At 39.8% G+C, this 20,343-nt stretch overlaps 2 protein-coding genes across 5 annotated transcripts; one reads left to right on the top strand and one right to left on the bottom strand.

Moving 5' to 3' along the window:
* Positions 1-13,785: 13,785 nt before the first annotated feature.
* On the top strand, positions 13,786-15,430 carry LOC124175476 (biogenesis of lysosome-related organelles complex 1 subunit 1). 2 transcript variants are annotated; one of them, XR_006869170.1, is made up of 5 exons: positions 13,786-14,072; positions 14,158-14,230; positions 14,297-14,514; positions 14,610-14,843; positions 15,015-15,430. XR_006869170.1 is itself a non-coding variant. In XM_046555777.1 (4 exons), exons 1-4 carry the CDS (start codon positions 14,012-14,014, stop codon positions 14,690-14,692), a joined length of 435 nt encoding a protein of 144 aa, XP_046411733.1. In that variant the 5' UTR covers positions 13,786-14,011; the 3' UTR covers positions 14,693-14,946. The 2 variants fall into 2 exon arrangements, 1 of the variants encoding a protein (XP_046411733.1); XM_046555777.1 differs by lacking the exon at positions 15,015-15,430 and having other exon boundaries at positions 14,610-14,946.
* Positions 15,139-20,191, bottom strand: LOC124175471 (transformer-2 protein homolog alpha). Of its 3 annotated transcripts, XM_046555766.1 has the most exons (6): positions 20,030-20,191; positions 18,582-18,850; positions 18,344-18,509; positions 17,378-17,595; positions 17,178-17,287; positions 15,139-15,801 (listed from the first exon to the last, which is right to left on the bottom strand). In XM_046555766.1, exons 1-6 carry the CDS (start codon positions 20,042-20,044, stop codon positions 15,776-15,778), a joined length of 804 nt encoding a protein of 267 aa, XP_046411722.1. In that variant the 5' UTR covers positions 20,045-20,191; the 3' UTR covers positions 15,139-15,775. The 3 variants fall into 3 exon arrangements, with proteins under 3 accessions (XP_046411722.1, XP_046411721.1, XP_046411720.1); XM_046555765.1 differs by having other exon boundaries at positions 15,139-16,383; positions 18,344-18,850; XM_046555764.1 differs by having other exon boundaries at positions 18,344-18,850.
* Between the last annotated feature and the right edge of the window lie 152 nt (positions 20,192-20,343).

Genomic DNA, 20,343 nt, shown 5'->3' with positions numbered 1-20,343 from the left:
TGTATGACCTTTTCCCGACTAAGATGACCCCCAGGAACACAGAAAACGCAGCGAAAAGAGTGTAGGATCAACAGGAGAGAAATTACGGAGGAAAAACCACCTGCTAAGAAATGTCGAAAATACAGGTTCTCGTTTTTTGGCTGTAACTTTTGATGCGTTGATCTCAGCGTGTTGGGACTGCGCCCAGTCGATTTCTCTCGCAGAATTACGTCGGAATAGTGCATAAAAGAATTCATTCAAACACTTTTCAAAATCGCAAAAATTTTCGCCAAAAATGCAAAGGGGTTAGCCTTACTTTTTTTTCGTTTTTGGGGCCGAAATTTTTGGTCTCAGATTTGATTTGTATGATCCTTTTCCGACTAATTGGACCACCAGGAACACAGAAAACGCAGCGAAAAGAGTGTGGGATCAACAGGAGAGAAATTACGGAGGAAAAAGCACCTGCTGAAAAATGTCGAAAATACAGGTGCTCGTTTTTTGGCTGCAACTTTTGATGCGTTGATCGCAGCGTGTTGGGACTGCGCCCAGTCGATTTCTCTCGCAGAATTACGTCGGAATAGTGCATAAAAGAATTCATTACAACACTTTCCAAAATCGCGGAAATTTTTGCCAAAAATGCAAAGGGGTTAGCCTTACTTTTTTTTCATTTTTGGGGCCGAAACTTTTTGGTCTCAGATTCGATTGATATGATCCTTTTCCGACAAAGTGGACCACCAGGAACACAGAAAACGCAGCGAAAAGAGTGTGGGATCAACAGGAGAGAAATTACGGAGGAAAAAGCACCTGCTGAAAAATGTCGAAAATACAGGTTCTCGTTTTTTGGCTGCAACTTTTGATGCGTTGATCGCAGCGTGTTGGGACTGCGCCCAGTCGATTTCTCTCGCAGAATTACGTCGAAATAGTGCATAAAAGAATTCATTCAAACACTTTTCAAAATCGCGAAAATTTTCGCCAAAAATGCAAAGGGGTTAGCCTTACTTTTTGTTTTATTTTTGGGGCCGAAATATTTTGGTCTCAGATTCGATTTGTATGACCTTTTCCCGACTAAGTGGACCACCAGGAACACAGAAAACGCAGCGAAAAGAGTGTAGGATCAACAGGAGAGAAATTACGGAGGAAAAACCACCTGCTAAAAAATGTCGAAAATACAGGTTCTCGTTTTTTGGCTGTAACTTTTGATGCGTTGATCTCAGCGTGTTGGGACTGCGCCCAGTCGATTTCTCTCGCAGTATTACGTCGGAATAGTGCATGAAAGAATTCATTCAAACACTTTTCAAAATCGCGAAAATTTTCGCCAAATATGCAAAGGGGTTAGCCTTACTTTTTGTTTTATTTTTGGGGCCGAAAAATTTTGGTCTCAGATTCGATTTGTATGACCTTTTCCCGACTAAGTGGACCACCAGGAACACAGAAAACGCAGCGATAAGAGTGTGGGATCAACAGGAGAGAAATTACGAAGGAAAAAGCACCTGCTGAAAAATGTCGAAAATACAGGTTCTCGTTTTTTGGCTGTAACTTTTGATGCGTTGATCGCACCGTGCTGGAACTGCGCCCAATCGATTTCTCTCGCAGAATTACGTCGGAATAGTGCATAAAAGAATTAATTCAAACACTTTTCAAAATCGCGAAAATTTTCGCCAAAAATGCAAAGGGGTTAGCCTTACTTTTTTTTCATTTTTGGGGCCGAAAAATTTTGGTCTCAGATTCGATTTGTATGACCTTTCTCGACTAAGTGGACCCCCAGGAACACAGAAAACGCAGCGAAAAGAGTGTAGGATCAACAGGAGAGAAATTACGGAGGAAAAACCACCTGCTAAAAAATGTCGAAAATACAGGTTCTCGTTTTTTGGCTGTAACTTTTGATGCGTTGATCTCAGCGTGTTGGGACTGCGCCCAGTCGATTTCTCTTGCAGAATTACGTCGGAATAGTGCATAAAAGAATTCATTCAAACACTTTTCAAAATCGCGAAAATTTTTGCCAAAAATGCAAAGGGGTTAGCCTTACTTTTTTTTCATTTTTGGGGCCGAAAAATTTTGGTCTCAGATTCGATTTGTATGACCTTTTCCCGACTAAGTGGACTCCCAGGAACACAGAAAACGCAGCGAAAAGAGTGTAGGATCAACAGGAGAGAAATTACGGAGGAAAAACCACCTGCTAAAAAATGTCGAAAATACAGGTTCTCGTTTTGTGGCTGTAACTTTTGATGCGTTGATCTTAGCGTGTTGGGACTGCGCCCAGTCGATTTCTCTCGCAGAATTACGTCGGAATGGTGCATAAAAGAATTCACTCAAACACTTTTCAAAATCGCGAAAATTTTCGCCAAAAATGCAAAGGGGTTAGCCTTACTTTTTTTTCATTTTTGGGGCCGAAAAATTTTGGTCTCAGATTCGATTTGTATGACCTTTTCCCGACTAAGTGGACCCCCAGGAACACAGAAAACGCAGCGAAAAGAGTGTAGGATCAACAGGAGAGAAATTACGGAGGAAAAACCACCTGCTAAAAAATGTCGAAAATACAGGTTCTCGTTTTTTGGCTGTAACTTTTGATGCGTTGATCTCAGCGTGTTGGGACTGCGCCCAGTCGATTTCTCTCGCAGAATTACGTCGGAATAGTGCATAAAAGAATTCATTCAAACACTTTTCAAAATCGCGAAAATTTTTGCCAAAAATGCAAAGGGGTTAGCCTTACTTTTTTTTCATTTTTGGGGCCGAAAAATTTTGGTCTCAGATTCGATTGATATGATCCTTTTCCGACAAAGTAAACCACCAGGAACACAGAAAACGCAGCGAAAAGAGTGTAGGATCAACAGGAGAGAAATTACGGAGGAAAAACCACCTGCTAAAAAATGTCGAAAATACAGGTTCTCGTTTTTTGGCTGTAACTTTTGATGCGTTGATCTTAGCGTGTTGGGACTGCGCCCAGTCGATTTCTCTCGCAGAATTACGTCGGAATGGTGCATAAAAGAATTCACTCAAACACTTTTCAAAATCGCGAAAATTTTCGCCAAAAATGCAAAGGGGTTAGCCTTACTTTTTTTTCATTTTTGGGGCCGAAAAATTTTGGTCTCAGATTCGATTTGTATGACCTTTTCCCGACTAAGTGGACCCCCAGGAACACAGAAAACGCAGCGAAAAGAGTGTAGGATCAACAGGAGAGAAATTACGGAGGAAAAACCACCTGCTAAAAAATGTCGAAAATACAGGTTCTCGTTTTTTGGCTGGAACTTTTGATGCGTTGATCTCAGCGTGTTGGGACTGCGCCCAGTCGATTTCTCTCGCAGAATTACGTCGGAATAGTGCATAAAAGAAATCATTACAACACTTTACAAAATCGCGGAAATTTTTGCCAAAAATGCAAAGGGCCTTACTTTAGCCTTACTTTTTTTTCATTTTTGGGGCCGAAACTTTTTGGTCTCAGATTCGATTGATATGATCCTTTTCCGACAAAGTAAACCACCAGGAACACAGAAAACGCAGCGAAAAGAGTGTAGGATCAACAGGAGAGAAATTACGGAGGAAAAACCACCTGCTAAAAAATGTCGAAAATACAGGTTCTCGTTTTTTGGCTGTAACTTTTGATGCGTTGATCTCAGCGTGTTGGGATTGCGCCCAGTCGATTTCTCTCGCAGAATTACGTCGGAATAGTGCATAAAAGAATTCATTCAAACACTTTTCAAAATCGCGAAAATTTTTGCCAAAAATGCAAAGGGGTTAGCCTTACTTTTTTTCATTTTTGGGGCCGAAACTTTTTGGTCTCAGATTCGATTTGTATGATCCTTTTCCGACTAATTGGACCACCAGGAACACAGAAAACGCAGCGAAAAGAGTGTGGGATCAACAGGACAGAAATTACGGAGGAAAAACCACCTGCTAAAAAATGTCGAAAATACAGGTTCTCGTTTTTTGGCTGTAACTTTTGATGCGTTGATCTCAGCGTGTTGGGACTGCGCCCAGTCGATTTCTCTCGCAGAATTACGTCGGAGTAGTGCATAAAAGAATTCACTCAAACACTTTTCAAAATCGCGAAAATTTTCGCCAAAAATGCAAAGGGGTTAGCCTTACTTTTTTTTCATTTTTGGGGCCGAAACTTTTTGGTCTCAGATTCGATTTGTATGATCCTTTTCCGACTAATTGGACCACCAGGAACACAGAAAACGCAGCGAAAAGAGTGTGGGATCAACAGGACAGAAATTACGGAGGAAAAACCACCTGCTAAAAAATGTCGAAAATACAGGTTCTCGTTTTTTGGCTGTAACTTTTGATGCGTTGATCTCAGCGTGTTGGGACTGCGCCCAGTCGATTTCTCTCGCAGAATTACGTCGGTATAGTGCATAAAAGAATTCACTCGAACACTTTTCAAAATCGCGAAAATTTTTGCCAAAAATGCAAAGGGGTTAGCCTTACTTTTTTTTCATTTTTGGGGCCGAAAAATTTTGGTCTCAGATTCGATTTGTATGACCTTTTCTCGACTAAGTGGACCCCCAGGAACACAGAAAACGCAGCGAAAAGAGTGTAGGATCAACAGGAAAGAAATTACGGAGGAAAAACCACCTGCTAAAAAATGTCGAAAATACAGGTTCTCGTTTTTTGGCTGTAACTTTTGATGCGTTGATCTCAGCGTGTTGGGACTGCGCCCAGTCGATTTCTCTTGCAGAATTACGTCGGAATAGTGCATAAAAGAATTCATTCAAACACTTTTCAAAATCGCGAAAATTTTTGCCTAAAATGCAAAGGGGTTAGCCTTACTTTTTTTTCATTTTTGGGGCCGAAAAATTTTGGTCTCAGATTCGATTTGTATGACCTTTTCCCGACTAAGTGGACTCCCGGGAACACAGAAAACGCAGCGAAAAGAGTGTAGGATCAACAGGAGAGAAATTACAGAGGAAAAACCACCTGCTAAAAAATGTCGAAAATACAGGTTCTCGTTTTTTGGCTGTGACTTTTGATGCGTTGATCTCAGCGTGTTGGGACTGCGCCCAGTCGATTTCTCTCGCAGAATTACGTCGAAATAGTGCATAAAAGAATTCATTCAAACACTTTTCAAAATCGCGAAAATTTTTGCCAAAAATGCAAAGGGGTTAGCCTTACTTTTTTTTCATTTTTGGGGCCGAAAAATTTTGGTCTCAGATTCGATTTGTATGACCTTTTCCCGACTAAGATGACCCCCAGGAACACAGAAAACGCAGCGAAAAGAGTGTAGGATCAACAGGAGAGAAATTACGGAGGAAAAACCACCTGCTAAGAAATGTCGAAAATACAGGTTCTCGTTTTTTGGCTGTAACTTTTGATGCGTTGATCTCAGCGTGTTGGGACTGCGCCCAGTCGATTTCTCTCGCAGAATTACGTCGGAATAGTGCATAAAAGAATTCATTCAAACACTTTTCAAAATCGCGAAAATTTTTGCCAAAAATGCAAAGGGGTTAGCCTTACTTTTTTTTCATTTTTGGGGCCGAAAAATTTTGGTCTCAGATTCGATTTGTATGACCTTTTCCCGACTAAGTGGACCCCCAGGAACACAGAAACCGCAGCGAAAAGAGTGTAGGATCAACAGGAGAGAAATTACGGAGGAAAAACCACCTGCTAAAAAATGTCGAAAATACAGGTTCTCGTTTTTTGGCTGTAACTTTTGATGCGTTGATCTCAGCGTGTTGGGACTGCGCCCAGTCGATTTCTCTCGCAGAATTACGTCGGAATAGTGCATAAAAGAATTCACTCAAACACTTTTCAAAATCGCGAAAATTTTCGCCAAAAATGCAAAGGGGTTAGCCTTACTTTTTTTTCATTTTTGGGGCCGAAAAATTTTGGTCTCAGATTCGATTTGTATGACCTTTTCCCGACTGAGTGGACCACCAGGAACACAGAAAACGCAGCGAAAAGAGTGTGGGATCAACAGGAGAGAAATTACGGAGGAAAAAGCACCTGCTGAAAAATGTCGAAAATACAGGTTCTCGTTTTTTGGCTGCAACTTTTGATGCGTTGATCGCAGCGTGTTGGGACTGCGCCCAGTCGATTTCTCTCGCAGAATTACGTCGAAATAGTGCATAAAAGAATTCATTCAAACACTTTTCAAAATCGCGAAAATTATCGCCAAAAATGCAAAGGGGTTAGCCTTACTTTTTGTTTTATTTTTGGGGCCGAAAAATTTTGGTCTCAGATTCGATTTGTATGACCTTTTCCCGACTAAGTGGACCACCAGGAACACAGAAAACGCAGCGATAAGAGTGTGGGATCAACAGGAGAGAAATTACGAAGGAAAAAGCACCTGCTGAAAAATGTCGAAAATACAGGTTCTCGTTTTTTGGCTGTAACTTTTGATGCGTTGATCGCACCGTGCTGGAACTGCGCCCAATCGATTTCTCTCGCAGAATTACGTCGGAATAGTGCATAAAAGAATTCATTCAAACACTTTTCAAAATCGCAAAAATTTTCGCCAAAAATGCAAAGGGGTTAGCCTTACTTTTTTTTCATTTTTGGGGCCGAAATTTTTGGTCTCAGATTCGATTTGTATGATCCTTTTCCGACTAATTGGACCACCAGGAACACAGAAAACGCAGCGAAAAGAGTGTGGGATCAACAGGAGAGAAATTACGGAGGAAAAAGCACCTGCTGAAAAATGTCGAAAATACAGGTTCTCGTTTTTTGGCTGCAACTTTTGATGCGTTGATCGCAGCGTGTTGGGACTGCGCCCAGTCGATTTCTCTCGCAGAATTACGTCGAAATAGTGCATAAAAGAATTCATTCAAACACTTTTCAAAATCGCGAAAATTTTCGCCAAAAATGCAGAGGGGTTAGCCTTACTTTTTGTTTTATTTTTGGGGCCGAAAAATTTTGGTCTCAGATTCGATTTGTATGACCTTTTCCCGACTAAGTGGACCACCAGGAACACAGAAAACGCAGCGAAAAGAGTGTAGGATCAACAGGAGAGAAATTACGGCGGAAAAACCACCTGCTAAAAAATGTCGAAAATACAGGTTCTCGTTTTTTGGCTGTAACTTTTGATGCGTTCATCTCAGCGTGTTGGGACTGCGCCCAGTCGTATTTTCTCGCAGAATTACGTCGGAATAGTGCATAAAAGAATTCATTCAAACACTTTTCAAAGTCGCGAAAATTTTCGCCAAATATGCAAAGGGGTTAGCCTTACTTTTTTTTCATTTTTGGGGCCGAAACTTTTTGGTCTCAGATTCGATTTGTATGATCCTTTTCCGACTAATTGGACCACCAGGAACACAGAAAACGCAGCGAAAAGAGTGTGGGATCAACAGGACAGAAATTACGGAGGAAAAACCACCTGCTAAAAAATGTCGAAAATACAGGTTCTCGTTTTTTGGCTGTAACTTTTGATGCGTTGATCTCAGCGTGTTGGGAATGCGCCCAGTCGATTTCTCTCGCAGAATTACGTCGGAGTAGTGCATAAAAGAATTCACTCAAACACTTTTCAAAATCGCGAAAATTTTCGCCAAAAATGCAAAGGGGTTAGCCTTACTTTTTTTTCATTTTTGGGGCCGAAAAATTTTGGTCTCAGATTCGATTTGTATGACCTTTTCCCGACTAAGTGGACCCCCAGGAACACAGAAAACGCAGCGAAAAGAGTGTAGGATCAACAGGAGAGAAATTACGGAGGAAAAACCACCTGCTAAAAAATGTCGAAAATACAGGTTCTCGTTTTTTGGCTGTAACTTTTGATGCGTTGATCGCAGTGTGTTGGGACTGCGCCCAGTCGATTTCTCTCGCAGAATTACGTCGAAATAGTGCATAAAAGAATTCATTCAAACACTTTTCAAAATCGCGAAAATTTTCGCCAAAAATGCAAAGGGGTTAGCCTTACTTTTTTATCATTTTTGGGGCCGAAAAATTTTGGTCTCAGATTCGATTTGTATGACCTTTTCCCGTCTAAGTGGACCCCCAGGAACACAGAAAACGCAGCGAAAAGAGTGTAGGATCAACAGGAGAGAAATTACGGAGGAAAAACCACCTGCTAAAAAATGTCGAAAATACAGGTTCTCGTTTTTTGGCTGTAACTTTTGATGCGTTGATCTCAGCGTGTTGGGACTGCGCCCAGTCGATTTCTCTCGCAGAATTACGTCGGAATAGTGCATAACAGAATTCATTCAAACACTTTTCAAAATCGCGAAAATTTTCGCCAAAAATGCAAAGGGGTTAGCCTTACTTTTTTTTCATTTTTGGGGCCGAAAAATTTTGGTCTCAGATTCGATTTGTATGACCTTTTCCCGACTAAGTGGACCCCCAGGAACACAGAAAACGCAGCGAAAAGAGTGTAGGATCAACAGGAGAGAAATTACGGAGGAAAAACCACCTGCTAAAAAATGTCGAAAATACAGGTTCTCGTTTTTTGGCTGTAACTTTTGATGCGTTGATCTCAGCGTGTTGGGACTGCGCCCAGTCGATTTCTCTCGCAGAATTACGTCGGAATAGTGCATAAAAGAATTCATTCAAACACTTTTCAAAATCGCGAAAATTTTTGCCAAAAATGCAAAGGGGTTAGCCTTACTTTTTTTTCATTTTTGGGGCCGAAAAATTTTGGTCTCAGATTCGATTTGTATGACCTTTTCCCGACTAAGTGGACCCCCAGGAACACAGAAAACGCACCGAAAAGAGTGTAGGATCAACAGGAGAGAAATTACGGAGGAAAAACCACCTGCTAAAAAATGTCGAAAATACAGGTTCTCGTTTTTTGGCTGTAACTTTTGATGCGTTGATCTCAGCGTGTTGGGACTGCGCCCAGTCGATTTCTCTCGCAGAATTACGTCGGAATAGTGCATAAAAGAATTCATTCAAACACTTTTCAAAATCGCGAAAATTTTTGCCAAAAATGCAAAGGGGTTAGCCTTACTTTTTTTTCATTTTTGGGGCCGAAAAATTTTGGTCTCAGATTCGATTTGTATGACCTTTTCCCGACTAAGACGACCCCCAGGAACACAGAAAACGCAGCGAAAAGAGTGTAGGATCAACAGGAGAGAAATTACGGAGGAAAAACCACCTGCTAAGAAATGTCGAAAATACAGGTTCTCGTTTTTTGGCTGTAACTTTTGATGCGTTGATCTCAGCGTGTTGGGACTGCGCCCAGTCGATTTCTCTCGCAGAATTACGTCGGAATAGTGCATAAAAGAATTCATTCAAACACTTTTCAAAATCGCGAAAATTTTTGCCAAAAATGCAAAGGGGTTAGCCTTACTTTTTTTTCATTTTTGGGGCCGAAAAATTTTGGTCTCAGATTCGATTTGTATGACCTTTTCCCGACTAAGTGGACCCCCAGGAACACAGAAAACGCAGCGAAAAGAGTGTAGGATCAACAGGAGAGAAATTACGGAGGAAAAACCACCTGCTAAAAAATGTCGAAAATACAGGTTCTCGTTTTTTGGCTGTAACTTTTGATGCGTTGATCTCAGCGTGTTGGGACTGCGCCCAGTCGATTTCTCTCGCAGAATTACGTCGGAATAGTGCATAAAAGAATTCACTCAAACACTTTTCAAAATCGCGAAAATTTTCGCCAAAAATGCAAAGGGGTTAGCCTTACTTTTTTTTCATTTTTGGGGCCGAAAAATTTTGGTCTCAGATTCGATTTGTATGACCTTTTCCCGACTGAGTGGACCACCAGGAACACAGAAAACGCAGCGAAAAGAGTGTGGGATCAACAGGAGAGAAATTACGGAGGAAAAAGCACCTGCTGAAAAATGTCGAAAATACAGGTTCTCGTTTTTTGGCTGCAACTTTTGATGCGTTGATCGCAGCGTGTTGGGACTGCGCCCAGTCGATTTCTCTCGCAGAATTACGTCGAAATAGTGCATAAAAGAATTCATTCAAACACTTTTCAAAATCGCGAAAATTATCGCCAAAAATGCAAAGGGGTTAGCCTTACTTTTTGTTTTATTTTTGGGGCCGAAAAATTTTGGTCTCAGATTCGATTTGTATGACCTTTTCCCGACTAAGTGGACCACCAGGAACACAGAAAACGCAGCGATAAGAGTGTGGGATCAACAGGAGAGAAATTACGAAGGAAAAAGCACCTGCTGAAAAATGTCGAAAATACAGGTTCTCGTTTTTTGGCTGTAACTTTTGATGCGTTGATCGCACCGTGCTGGAACTGCGCCCAATCGATTTCTCTCGCAGAATTACGTCGGAATAGTGCATAAAAGAATTCATTCAAACACTTTTCAAAATCGCAAAAATTTTCGCCAAAAATGCAAAGGGGTTAGCCTTACTTTTTTTTCATTTTTGGGGCCGAAATTTTTGGTCTCAGATTTGATTTGTATGATCCTTTTCCGACTAATTGGACCACCAGGAACACAGAAAACGCAGCGAAAAGAGTGTGGGATCAACAGGAGAGAAATTACGGAGGAAAAAGCACCTGCTGAAAAATGTCGAAAATACAGGTTCTCGTTTTTTGGCTGCAACTTTTGATGCGTTGATCGCAGCGTGTTGGGACTGCGCCCAGTCGATTTCTCTCGCAGAATTACGTCGAAATAGTGCATAAAAGAATTCATTCAAACACTTTTCAAAATCGCGAAAATTATCGCCAAAAATGCAAAGGGGTTAGCCTTACTTTTTGTTTTATTTTTGGGGCCGAAAAATTTTGGTCTCAGATTCGATTTGTATGACCTTTTCCCGACTAAGTGGACCACCAGGAACACAGAAAACGCAGCGATAAGAGTGTGGGATCAACAGGAGAGAAATTACGAAGGAAAAAGCACCTGCTGAAAAATGTCGAAAATACAGGTTCTCGTTTTTTGGCTGTAACTTTTGATGCGTTGATCGCACCGTGCTGGAACTGCGCCCAATCGATTTCTCTCGCAGAATTACGTCGAAATAGTGCATAAAAGAATTCATTCAAACACTTTTCAAAGTCGCGAAAATTTTCGCCAAATATGCAAAGGGGTTAGCCTTACTTTTTTATCATTTTTGGGGCCGAAAAATTTTGGTCTCAGATTCGATTTGTATGACCTTTTCCCGACTAAGTGGACCCCCAGGAACACAGAAAACGCAGCGAAAAGAGTGTAGGATCAACAGGAGAGAAATTACGGAGGAAAAACCACCTGCTAAAAAATGTCGAAAATACAGGTTCTCGTTTTTTGGCTGTAACTTTTGATGCGTTGATCTCAGCGTGTTGGGACTGCGCCCAGTCGATTTCTCTCGCAGAATTACGTCGGAATAGTGCATAACAGAATTCATTCAAACACTTTTCAAAATCGCGAAAATTTTCGCCAAAAATGCAAAGGGGTTAGCCTTACTTTTTTTTCATTTTTGGGGCCGAAAAATTTTGGTCTCAGATTCGATTTGTATGACCTTTTCCCGACTAAGTGGACCCCCAGGAACACAGAAAACGCAGCGAAAAGAGTGTAGGATCAACAGGAGAGAAATTACGGAGGAAAAACCACCTGCTAAAAAATGTCGAAAATACAGGTTCTCGTTTTTTGGCTGTAACTTTTGATGCGTTGATCTCAGCGTGTTGGGACTGCGCCCAGTCGATTTCTCTCGCAGAATTACGTCGGAATAGTGCATAAAAGAATTCACTCAAACACTTTTCAAAATCGCGAAAATTTTCGCCCAAAATGCAAATGCAAAGGGGTTAGCCTTACTTTTTTTTCATTTTTGGGGCCGAAAAATTTTGGTCTCAGATTCGATTTGTATGACCTTTTCCCGACTAAGTGGACCCCCAGGAACACAGAAAACGCAGCGAAAAGAGTGTAGGATCAACAGGAGAGAAATTACGGAGGAAAAACCACCTGCTAAAAAATGTCGAAAATACAGGTTCTCGTTTTTTGGCTGTAACTTTTGATGCGTTGATCTCAGCGTGTTGGGACTGCGCCCAGTCGATTTCTCTCGCAGAATTACGTCGGAATAGTGCATAAAAGAATTCATTCAAACACTTTTCAAAATGGCGAAAATTTTTGCCTAAAATGCAAAGGGGTTAGCCTTACTTTTTTTTCATTTTTGGGGCCGAAAAATTTCGGTCTCAGATTCGATTTGTATGACCTTTTCCCGACTAAGTGGACCCCCAGGAACACAGAAAACGCAGCGAAAAGAGTGTAGGATCAACAGGAGAGAAATTACGGAGGAAAAACCACCTGCTAAAAAATGTCGAAAATACAGGTTCTCGTTTTTTGGCTGTAACTATTGATGCGTTGATCTCAGCGTGTTGGGACTGCGCCCAGTCGATTTCTCTCGCAGAATTACGTCGGAATAGTGCATAAACGAATTCACTCAAACACTTTTCAAAATCGCGAAAATTTTCGCCAAAAATGCAAAGGGGTTAGCCTTACTTTTTTTTCATGTTTGGGGCCGAAAAATTTTGGTCTCAGATTCGATTCGTATGACCTTTTCCCGACTAAGTGGACCACCAGGAACACAGAAAACGCAGCGAAAAGAGTGTGGGATCAACAGGAGAGAAATTACGGAGGAAAAACCACCTGCTAAAAAATGTCGAAAATACAGGTTCTCGTTTTTTGGCTGTAACTTTTGATGCGTTGATCTCAGCGTGTTGGGACTGCGCCCAGTCGATTTCTCTCGCAGAATTACGTCGGAATAGTGCATAAAAGAATTCACTCAAACACTTTTCAAAATCGCGAAAATTTTCGCCAAAAATGCAAAGGGGTTAGCCTTACTTTTTTTCCATTTTTGGGGCCGAAACTTTTTGGTCTCAGATTCGATTTGTATGATCCTTTCCCGACTAATTGGACGATCTAGAACTTAGAAAACGTAGCGAAAAGAGTGTGGGATCAACAGGAGAGAAATTTCGGAGGAAAAACCACCTGCTAAAAAATGTCGAAAATACAGGTTCTCGTTTTTTGGCTGTAACTTGTGATGCGTTGATCGCAGCGTGCTGGGACTGCGCCCACTCGATTTCTCTCGCAGAATTACGTCGGAATAGTGCATAAAAGAATTTATTCCAGCACTTTTCAAAATCGCGAAAATTCTTGCCAAAAATGCAAAGGGGTTTAATGGTTCAATGGTTTATTTATTATTTTTTTCATGACAATATTGGCAAACATTATTGCAAAATTAAAAATAAACAAAGTCTTAATTCCAAAACCTTAGCCTAGTTCTATATCACTATTTAAGATCTAGGGATAAAAAATTAGAGCGGAGAATAGAACAGAGAAAGACGGCGAAGACAATGTCAGAAAAAAAGCGAAAAAGAAAAGAAAAGAAAAGAAAGCCGAATAAAGCTAAGAAAGCAGCAACATAGAAACGTGGGAAACAGGAAGTGGAGAAGACTGGATGACGAGTCGCCATCAAGAGCGGGTCTCTTCGGGTTAGCCTTACTTTTTCTTCATTTTTTCAGCCGAAAATTCTTCGTCTCAGAATCGATCTGTATGACCCTTATCCGACTAATTGGATCCCCAGGAACTCAGAAAACGCAACAAACAGAGCGTAGAACCAACAGCCGAGACTCTACGACGGAAATAGCACCAGCTGGCAAATGGCAAAAACTCAGGTTTCGGTTTTTTGGCTGTAACTTTTGATCAGTTGCTCGCATCGTATTCGGACTGCGCCCAATCGATTCCTTTCGCAAAATTACGTTGGAATAGTGCACCAAGGAACTGATTCCAGCACTTTTCAAAATCGCGAAAATTCTGTAGGTGAATAAGGGTACATAAAATAAACACGTGGCGCTGATTGACACAACATCGAACGTGATGTGTGGTATCACCTGGTATTACACAGTTAATTGTGCAACCTACGGTTAACAGCGCCACCCTTAGGTATACCTAAAATCAGCTCACTCAGCTCAGTTTTTATAACCCTAAGACTGCCCTCCTGTACACTCCATACTCAATGATATGGTGTCTGCACGCAAGTCAGAAAGATTAGACTGTGATACAATCTAATATCATTACATTACACACGGAGTACGCGATCTACATGTTTATCCCATTCGAATCCAGTTATCTCATCTGTCACTGTAATTTGTGTTAGAATCACAACGTATCTAACAAGAATAAAACAATTATTAAAAATATACCCCAACATCCTACTATAATTCTCATTCAATATGTTGTCATCAATTGTGAAAGAACACCAGAGCAAACATTCAGCTAGAAAAGAAAGGCAAGGTAAAAAAAATACCTCGTTTTTCAATTTATTTCAATTTTTTTTTTTTCGTGTGACTAATTAAATCACAAAATTCACCATGTCCAGAACAAAAGCGCAAGGAAGCCGTTCAGGCAGCAAATAATTTGACTCAAGCTCTCGTTGATCATTTGAACGTTGGGTGAGTATCGTGAGATCCAATGCAAGCTGATTTTATATACACTAATTTCAATATTTCTTCCTTCAGGGTTGCTCAGGCTTATTTGAATCAAAAGAGATTGGATGCAGAAGCTAAACAATTGCAGCATAGCGCAACCAGTTTTGCCAAGCAGACGCAAGCTTGGCTCAACTTGGTCGAAAGTTTTTCTAGTGCTCTAAAAGAAATTGGTGATGCCGAAAATTGGGCAAGAAGTATAGAAGGTGACATGAGAACAATTGCCACTGCTCTAGAATATTCCTATAAAGGTTTGTATTACATAAGAAGATAATCTCACTTAAATTCTTATTCCATGACTTACTGTAAATAAGATATGGCTGTAATGTTACTTATTCAATTTCAGCAACCCAGGAAACCCAGGAAGCACAAGGAACACAAGCACCCAACGAGCCTTCACGTCCTACTAATCCTCAATCTATAAATTAGTATTAATTTACTTCTGAAAGATACACATCTACCAAAGTTGTGGAAATGCATCTTTTACTCAACTCATTAAAAGAGGAAAGGTGATAACAACAGACTTTGAGGTGTATGCGAGTATTATTACTCTATTGTGCAATTTCAACATATCTCACCAGTGAGTATGTTTATGCAAACCCTTTCTTGGTACATGGCATCAACATTTTCTTGTATAATGCAATCAGTTGCCAGAGTATAAATATATACAAGTTGTAAGTGAAGTTAATGTTAATAATCCTTATTCTCCTAGTTCCAAAATTAAACTGAGATATATTGAATTATTTTTCAGCTGTAGATGACACAATTAGTAATGATACAGGTGCTTAAATAACATTTAACAGAAATTAAACCAAAAAAAGAAAAAAAATGGTTGGGGACTAGGTAAATAAAGACTAAAGAAAAAACACGGTTCGTTACAATATGAAAGTCAATATTTATTGACTAGCTTAGGAAATAGCAATTAACTTATTTTCTAGACAAAATCAAAGTTCTTAGGGGTTTTAGAGGAAGTTAGAGGTTTTGGGATGGTGGAGGGATGGGAAAGTCGCGGATAATTTTAGTTTTATTTTTTTATTCATTCATTTATTTGTAATCAATCGATGAGTTCTTCTACTGTGGGGTATCTTGTATATAACCAAATCAACTCAACTGATAAAGAATATGATCGGTGTAAACTTGAAATGGCTGTACTTTCCCGTAGGAAAAGAAAAAAAAAGGAGAATTTCGGCGATTCTTGAATATTTTCGTAAACTTTTTCAGCCTGTTTCACCCCCGACTACCACCGACCTGCCCTGGCCAGGGGCCTGATGCCCAATGATTCTGATTCTGTCTTGAAGCTTGCTCTACTGCTCTTGCAGCTCCTCTAGGCTTGAGACTTCTCAGCCGGAAATGAATCGGATTCGGATCATATTCTTTGTCACAAGCGCGAAAGACCTTCGTGGGATCTTGAAATTCATTCGAGCAAGAGAAAGATCTTCAGAAATCTTGTCTTCAATTTTTCTTTTCAAAACCTTTCATTTTTTTCAGAGTCAAACTTGAAACTTCCCTCTATCATCCAATACCTCTTGATTCAAAACCTTATAAACAAACAAATGTGTTAGAGAAATCTATATCGAATTTTCAGGTTTATTTGTTGTAGTAAATTACTAAGAATACCACATATTTCAAATTATTACCACTCGTACGGCGTGGTAGTACATTGACAAATAGCTGGAATACAACCTCAAGCATCAAAACATCGAACGAATAAAAGTTGAACCAAAAAGTGAAATAATCGTATTCCAACCTTTACATGATAGTCGTACGATAAAATAACTAAAACCTTACAACCATAACGAAGGGAAAAACCGCAATAAAAAAAAAATAAAATAAAATAAAAAAAAACCATGGATGAATAATGGAAGTAAGGTTTTTCTGGGCCATTCTCACCCTACTGCTCACTAACTGATATTCAAAAATATGCTATTCTACATCGCAATACAGCGATATATACATTGTGATCTAGAGCAAGGTGAGAATGGTCATACGTTTGTTAGAATGTAGCGTTTGCATTATTGGCCCCCGTCTAGTTAGGGGTAAGGGAGGTGAAAGGATCAAGTCACACAAATGGCTCCCAACACCTGGCCTCTCACGTCACACTCGCGTCACTTAATATCGACCTGAAATTCATTAAGCAACAAAAACAATGATTGTTTGACTTATGTCAATGATTGCACTTAGTTACTACCGCTACTTTCATTAGATGCATTCCTCGGATGCTTCTGCGTCGATCTTCAGTTAAGAAACTCGTAATAGCGCCAAAAACTCCCAAAAATGAAAGTTGTCGAAGTGTTAATGAAAGAATCTAGGGTGTCCACACAAAATTAAAACATTCAGCGGTCCTATAGCGATTATTCCCATTCTATGAACGTTCATCAATCATGTGCCCCAACTTATCTGTTCAGACAATGTAGTTCAACTTATTTCTTCATGTTTATTCAATAAAATGCCCCTCAACAACTCATATTCAAATCACGGAATTGCTAGAAAACTTTCATGCACATAGAAAGAAAATATAATTACTGCATTACACGTATTGTGAATGAAGTGGATAAATCAATATAAAGAAAATTGGAGTTTTCGTAAAATGATGACGTTAAAAATAGTGAATTCAAAATTAGTATACAACCAATGATTTGTAATTGCAGAAAATGGTTTAACTGAAAACATTATTACAGCAGACTGGAAGTGGAACTTGATCATGTTTGCTGGAAACTTCCATTGCCTTGGCCAGTTATTCCATCCTGTGAAACTCTAGTATTTTGATAACTTATGCCACTATATTATTTATTCAACTGTATCGTAGTAGTACGAAGTAATTATTTCTGTGGACACCCAATCCATGAGGATGACGTAGTTGCGTCTATAGAGTAATTACGTTACTTTCAGTAAGAAAATTTTAGATCAGACTTACGGGGCGAATATGACCGTGACCTTGACCGTTCATAGCGTGTGCGGCGACGACTACTACTGTTATAATAAGGGCTGGGTGACCTCCTATGGCTTCCTCTGTATCCACTCCCTCTGTTTTAAAAAATACAATTTATATAATATCATTAATTTTGAAAAATAGATGCTTCATCTTCTGACATTTTATCAAGGATTGATACTTACTCTCTACGTCTGGATCCTCCTTCCCAACTTCTATCATGCAAATGAGTTGGCTTCCCCATATAAATGCCGGGAGTTGGTGTATGTGCTCGTTGAGTAATAGAAAAATCTACTCGTATCCGTCTACCATCAATCTCCATTCCTGTACACTGTTCCTTGGCGACTTTAGCATCTTCAGATGACTCAAAGTATACAAAGCAAAAGCCTCTCGACCGTCCAGTCTGAAACACGTTCATTCACCACCAAACGGCCATCCTCCATTAATCAGTCTTTCATACTAGACCACATATGGACTTTGAAAAGACAAGTTCAACAATTACAAAAGTATTTGTTTATCTGGGAAGCTGCACAATCCCTGATATATGAAGTTTTTGTCAGAGTTGGTAAGAATTTTGATACAAATTGAGAAATGAAGTAATAATCTAATGCAATTGACATTCCACAAATGTTGGGTGTCGATTTATTGTGGAAAAAAATGTATCTCCAATTCCGCAACTTCCCTACCATCAGAGGAAAAAAAAAAGAAAAAAAAAACCATTGTAAAAAATAAAGATTTAAATAAAAAATTGAAAGTTGGACTTGGATGTAGGTCGTCTTCTACAACCTTCGTATAATACCACCAAGATCGAATATTCTTGAATCTTCTATATCTTGCATAGTCCTATAGTCCTATAGCTACCGAATGGCAACAATGGTGTATATTCTGAAAAACTAACGAAAGGAGAAGTAACGTTCAAAGAAGTGAGTTGTGGCCAGATGCCTTTAACATGATCGCGCAAACTTCACAGGCGAATGTTCTAAATCTCTGGCCTAAACCTTTTTACTGTTCCTCCTGTCAATTACAATAAAAATAAAAGCCAAGAGGGTATAAAACACAAAGAAATAAATTATCGCATTCACGAAAACTAAAGGAATATATCATAAACAATAGCAGAACCTTTTGATAAAGTAAAGAAACAGTATTAGTACCTTGGCATCAATGACGACTTGCACTCGTTCGACTGGACCATATTTGGAGAAGATTTGATGAATCTGCTGCTCAGTCGTATAGATTGATAGGCCGAAGACACCAAGGCATCGGGAGGGGCAGGGGTTGTCCCGGTTACCGACATGGCGCCGCCTCGAAGACATGGGGCTGCGGGAGTGCGATCGGTAAATGTTCCTGTCTCTCTCGCGAGAGTAGCGCGAGCGCGAGTACGAACGAGACCTGCTGCGAGAGTAGCGCCCACCCCGATAGGGCGAGCGGCTGCGACTGCGGCTGCTTCCTCGGTGTCCAGCCCCTGTGTATTTGCTGGTACGGTACGGTTTACGACCTCTTGAACCTGATCTGCTCCTTGACCTTGAATAGTCCTTGTTTGGACGATGACTCTCCTTCCTTTCCCTTGACTTGCGTGATCTGGATCTGGAACGCGAATCTCTCGGTCCTCCATCTGCTGTTCTTGGCCTTCTGGGGCTAGCGCTGCGACTACCACTTCGCTGTAATTAAATTTTCATAATTATTTGTGGTGTATAATGAAAAATAGTGCAATTCAAATAGACATTCACTGATAGGTAGGATTGGAATTTGACATTAAGTTTGGCAACAAAGGCATTCAAGTGATTATAGAAATAAATAGAAAAGGATTAATTACACGTGAAACGGTGCGCTGTTAAGGTAATGAAACACCATCTTTATTGGAAACTGCTAAATATAGTAAAATGTCAAGGACAAGTAAATAAAAAAAATGTGATAGCAGTGATGGATTGAAATTGAACAGAAAAGTGGAACGATGCCAATTTTACATTTAGCAGCTCATGTATTTTTTCTGTTTCATATTTGTTATCACCAAGTTTCTTAAAAGGTTATTTACATCCTCTGAACAGCAATGGCAAAATAATAACTTGACCGATGGTCAGGAAATAATTCACATTTGTTTAGTTCTTTCATGACCAGCAATTTAAAACTACTTTACGAAAGATGCTTTCGATTGGCGACAGATTAGAGATGAAAAAGATAATGCAAACGGAAAAACGAGGTTCGTAACATTGTTGTAAATATAATTTCTGCTCTTGCGGAAGCTTTCATTCCGGTTATGATTAAATTGATATACTTGTGACTTGCAAATTTGGTCGCTAGATTAATGCGTATAAGCAGTTTGAATAATCTTAATATAGAACACGTAATAGTTTGTGTTCATTTTTACACATGAGCATGTACAAATGAACGTGTTCGTACATACGTAACTATATATACATACATAAATCTGAGTGGTTATAACACCGCACGTTAAAATTTATCTGTGTATATTTGAGACGGAGGCACGTGGCGCATGATAAGAATTTTAGTCTCAATTTGTAGGGTGGCTAAATTTCTGAGCACCGGGAGGGACGCAGCGTTAATAACTATATATAAGTCGTATACGTTGTACTTCTTTTCCACCGGGTAGGATTTGATATTAATGAATGTTTAATAGCTAGTTTTGATAATTGTAGACAACATCCAAATAAAAGATAAATTCGCCACGGAGTAAAGCGGCTACAAATCAATAACGGCACTCGTTGCGTGGTTTTCACTGATCAAACAACAAACCGCCGACTACAGTTGATCTTTCATCGATATAAAATATGTTTATTAACAATGTAGATTGAAGTTCAACACGGGTATAGAAAACTCACCTCTATGTCGCTCATCGTGATGACTTATCACCTAAAAAATAACTATACAAATGACCAAAAACTAAAGGATAAACGGCCTAAAATATTGCCGAGCCGCGCGTCACTAATGGCGTCGAACAGATTCCAGCGGGCGGAAATACACAAACCGTAACCGTGTATGAAAAGTTTTCAACATCCGGCGTTGCTAGGTAACTAAGAATTTGTATATGTATATTTGAGAGTTGAAAAGTCAAGCCATTTCGGTATTTTTGCAGAAAATTCAAATACCACACGTATTGTCGTTATTCTGAAATACGATGTTTATTCACAAGATT

Source organism: Neodiprion fabricii, chromosome 2 (assembly GCF_021155785.1).
Source record: "Neodiprion fabricii isolate iyNeoFabr1 chromosome 2, iyNeoFabr1.1, whole genome shotgun sequence".
In the NCBI taxonomy this organism is placed as follows: Eukaryota; Metazoa; Arthropoda; class Insecta; order Hymenoptera; family Diprionidae; genus Neodiprion; species Neodiprion fabricii.
The sequence above is the reverse complement of the archived record's forward strand: the minus strand, read 5'-3'. Positions and strand labels throughout refer to the sequence as shown.

What these genes read in the sequence shown, in the direction of transcription:
- LOC124175476 (XM_046555777.1), top strand. Translation starts at nt 14,012, where the DNA reads ATGTTGTCATCAATTGTGAAAGAACACCAGAGCAAACATTCAGCTAGA. An exon ending in GTTGATCATTTGAACGTTGG is followed by an intron (nt 14,231 to 14,296) that starts GTGAGTATCGTG and finishes TTCTTCCTTCAG; the next exon opens with GGTTGCTCAGGCTTATTTGA. An exon ending in TCTAGAATATTCCTATAAAG is followed by an intron (nt 14,515 to 14,609) that starts GTTTGTATTACA and finishes ATTCAATTTCAG; the next exon opens with CAACCCAGGAAACCCAGGAA.
- LOC124175471 (XM_046555764.1), bottom strand. An exon ending in AAGTCGTCATTGATGCCAAG is followed by an intron (nt 17,596 to 18,343) that starts GTACTAATACTG and finishes AACGTGTTTCAG; the next exon opens with ACTGGACGGTCGAGAGGCTT. An exon ending in GTCACGGTCATATTCGCCCC is followed by an intron (nt 15,802 to 17,177) that starts GTAAGTCTGATC and finishes TTTGTTTATAAG; the next exon opens with GTTTTGAATCAAGAGGTATT.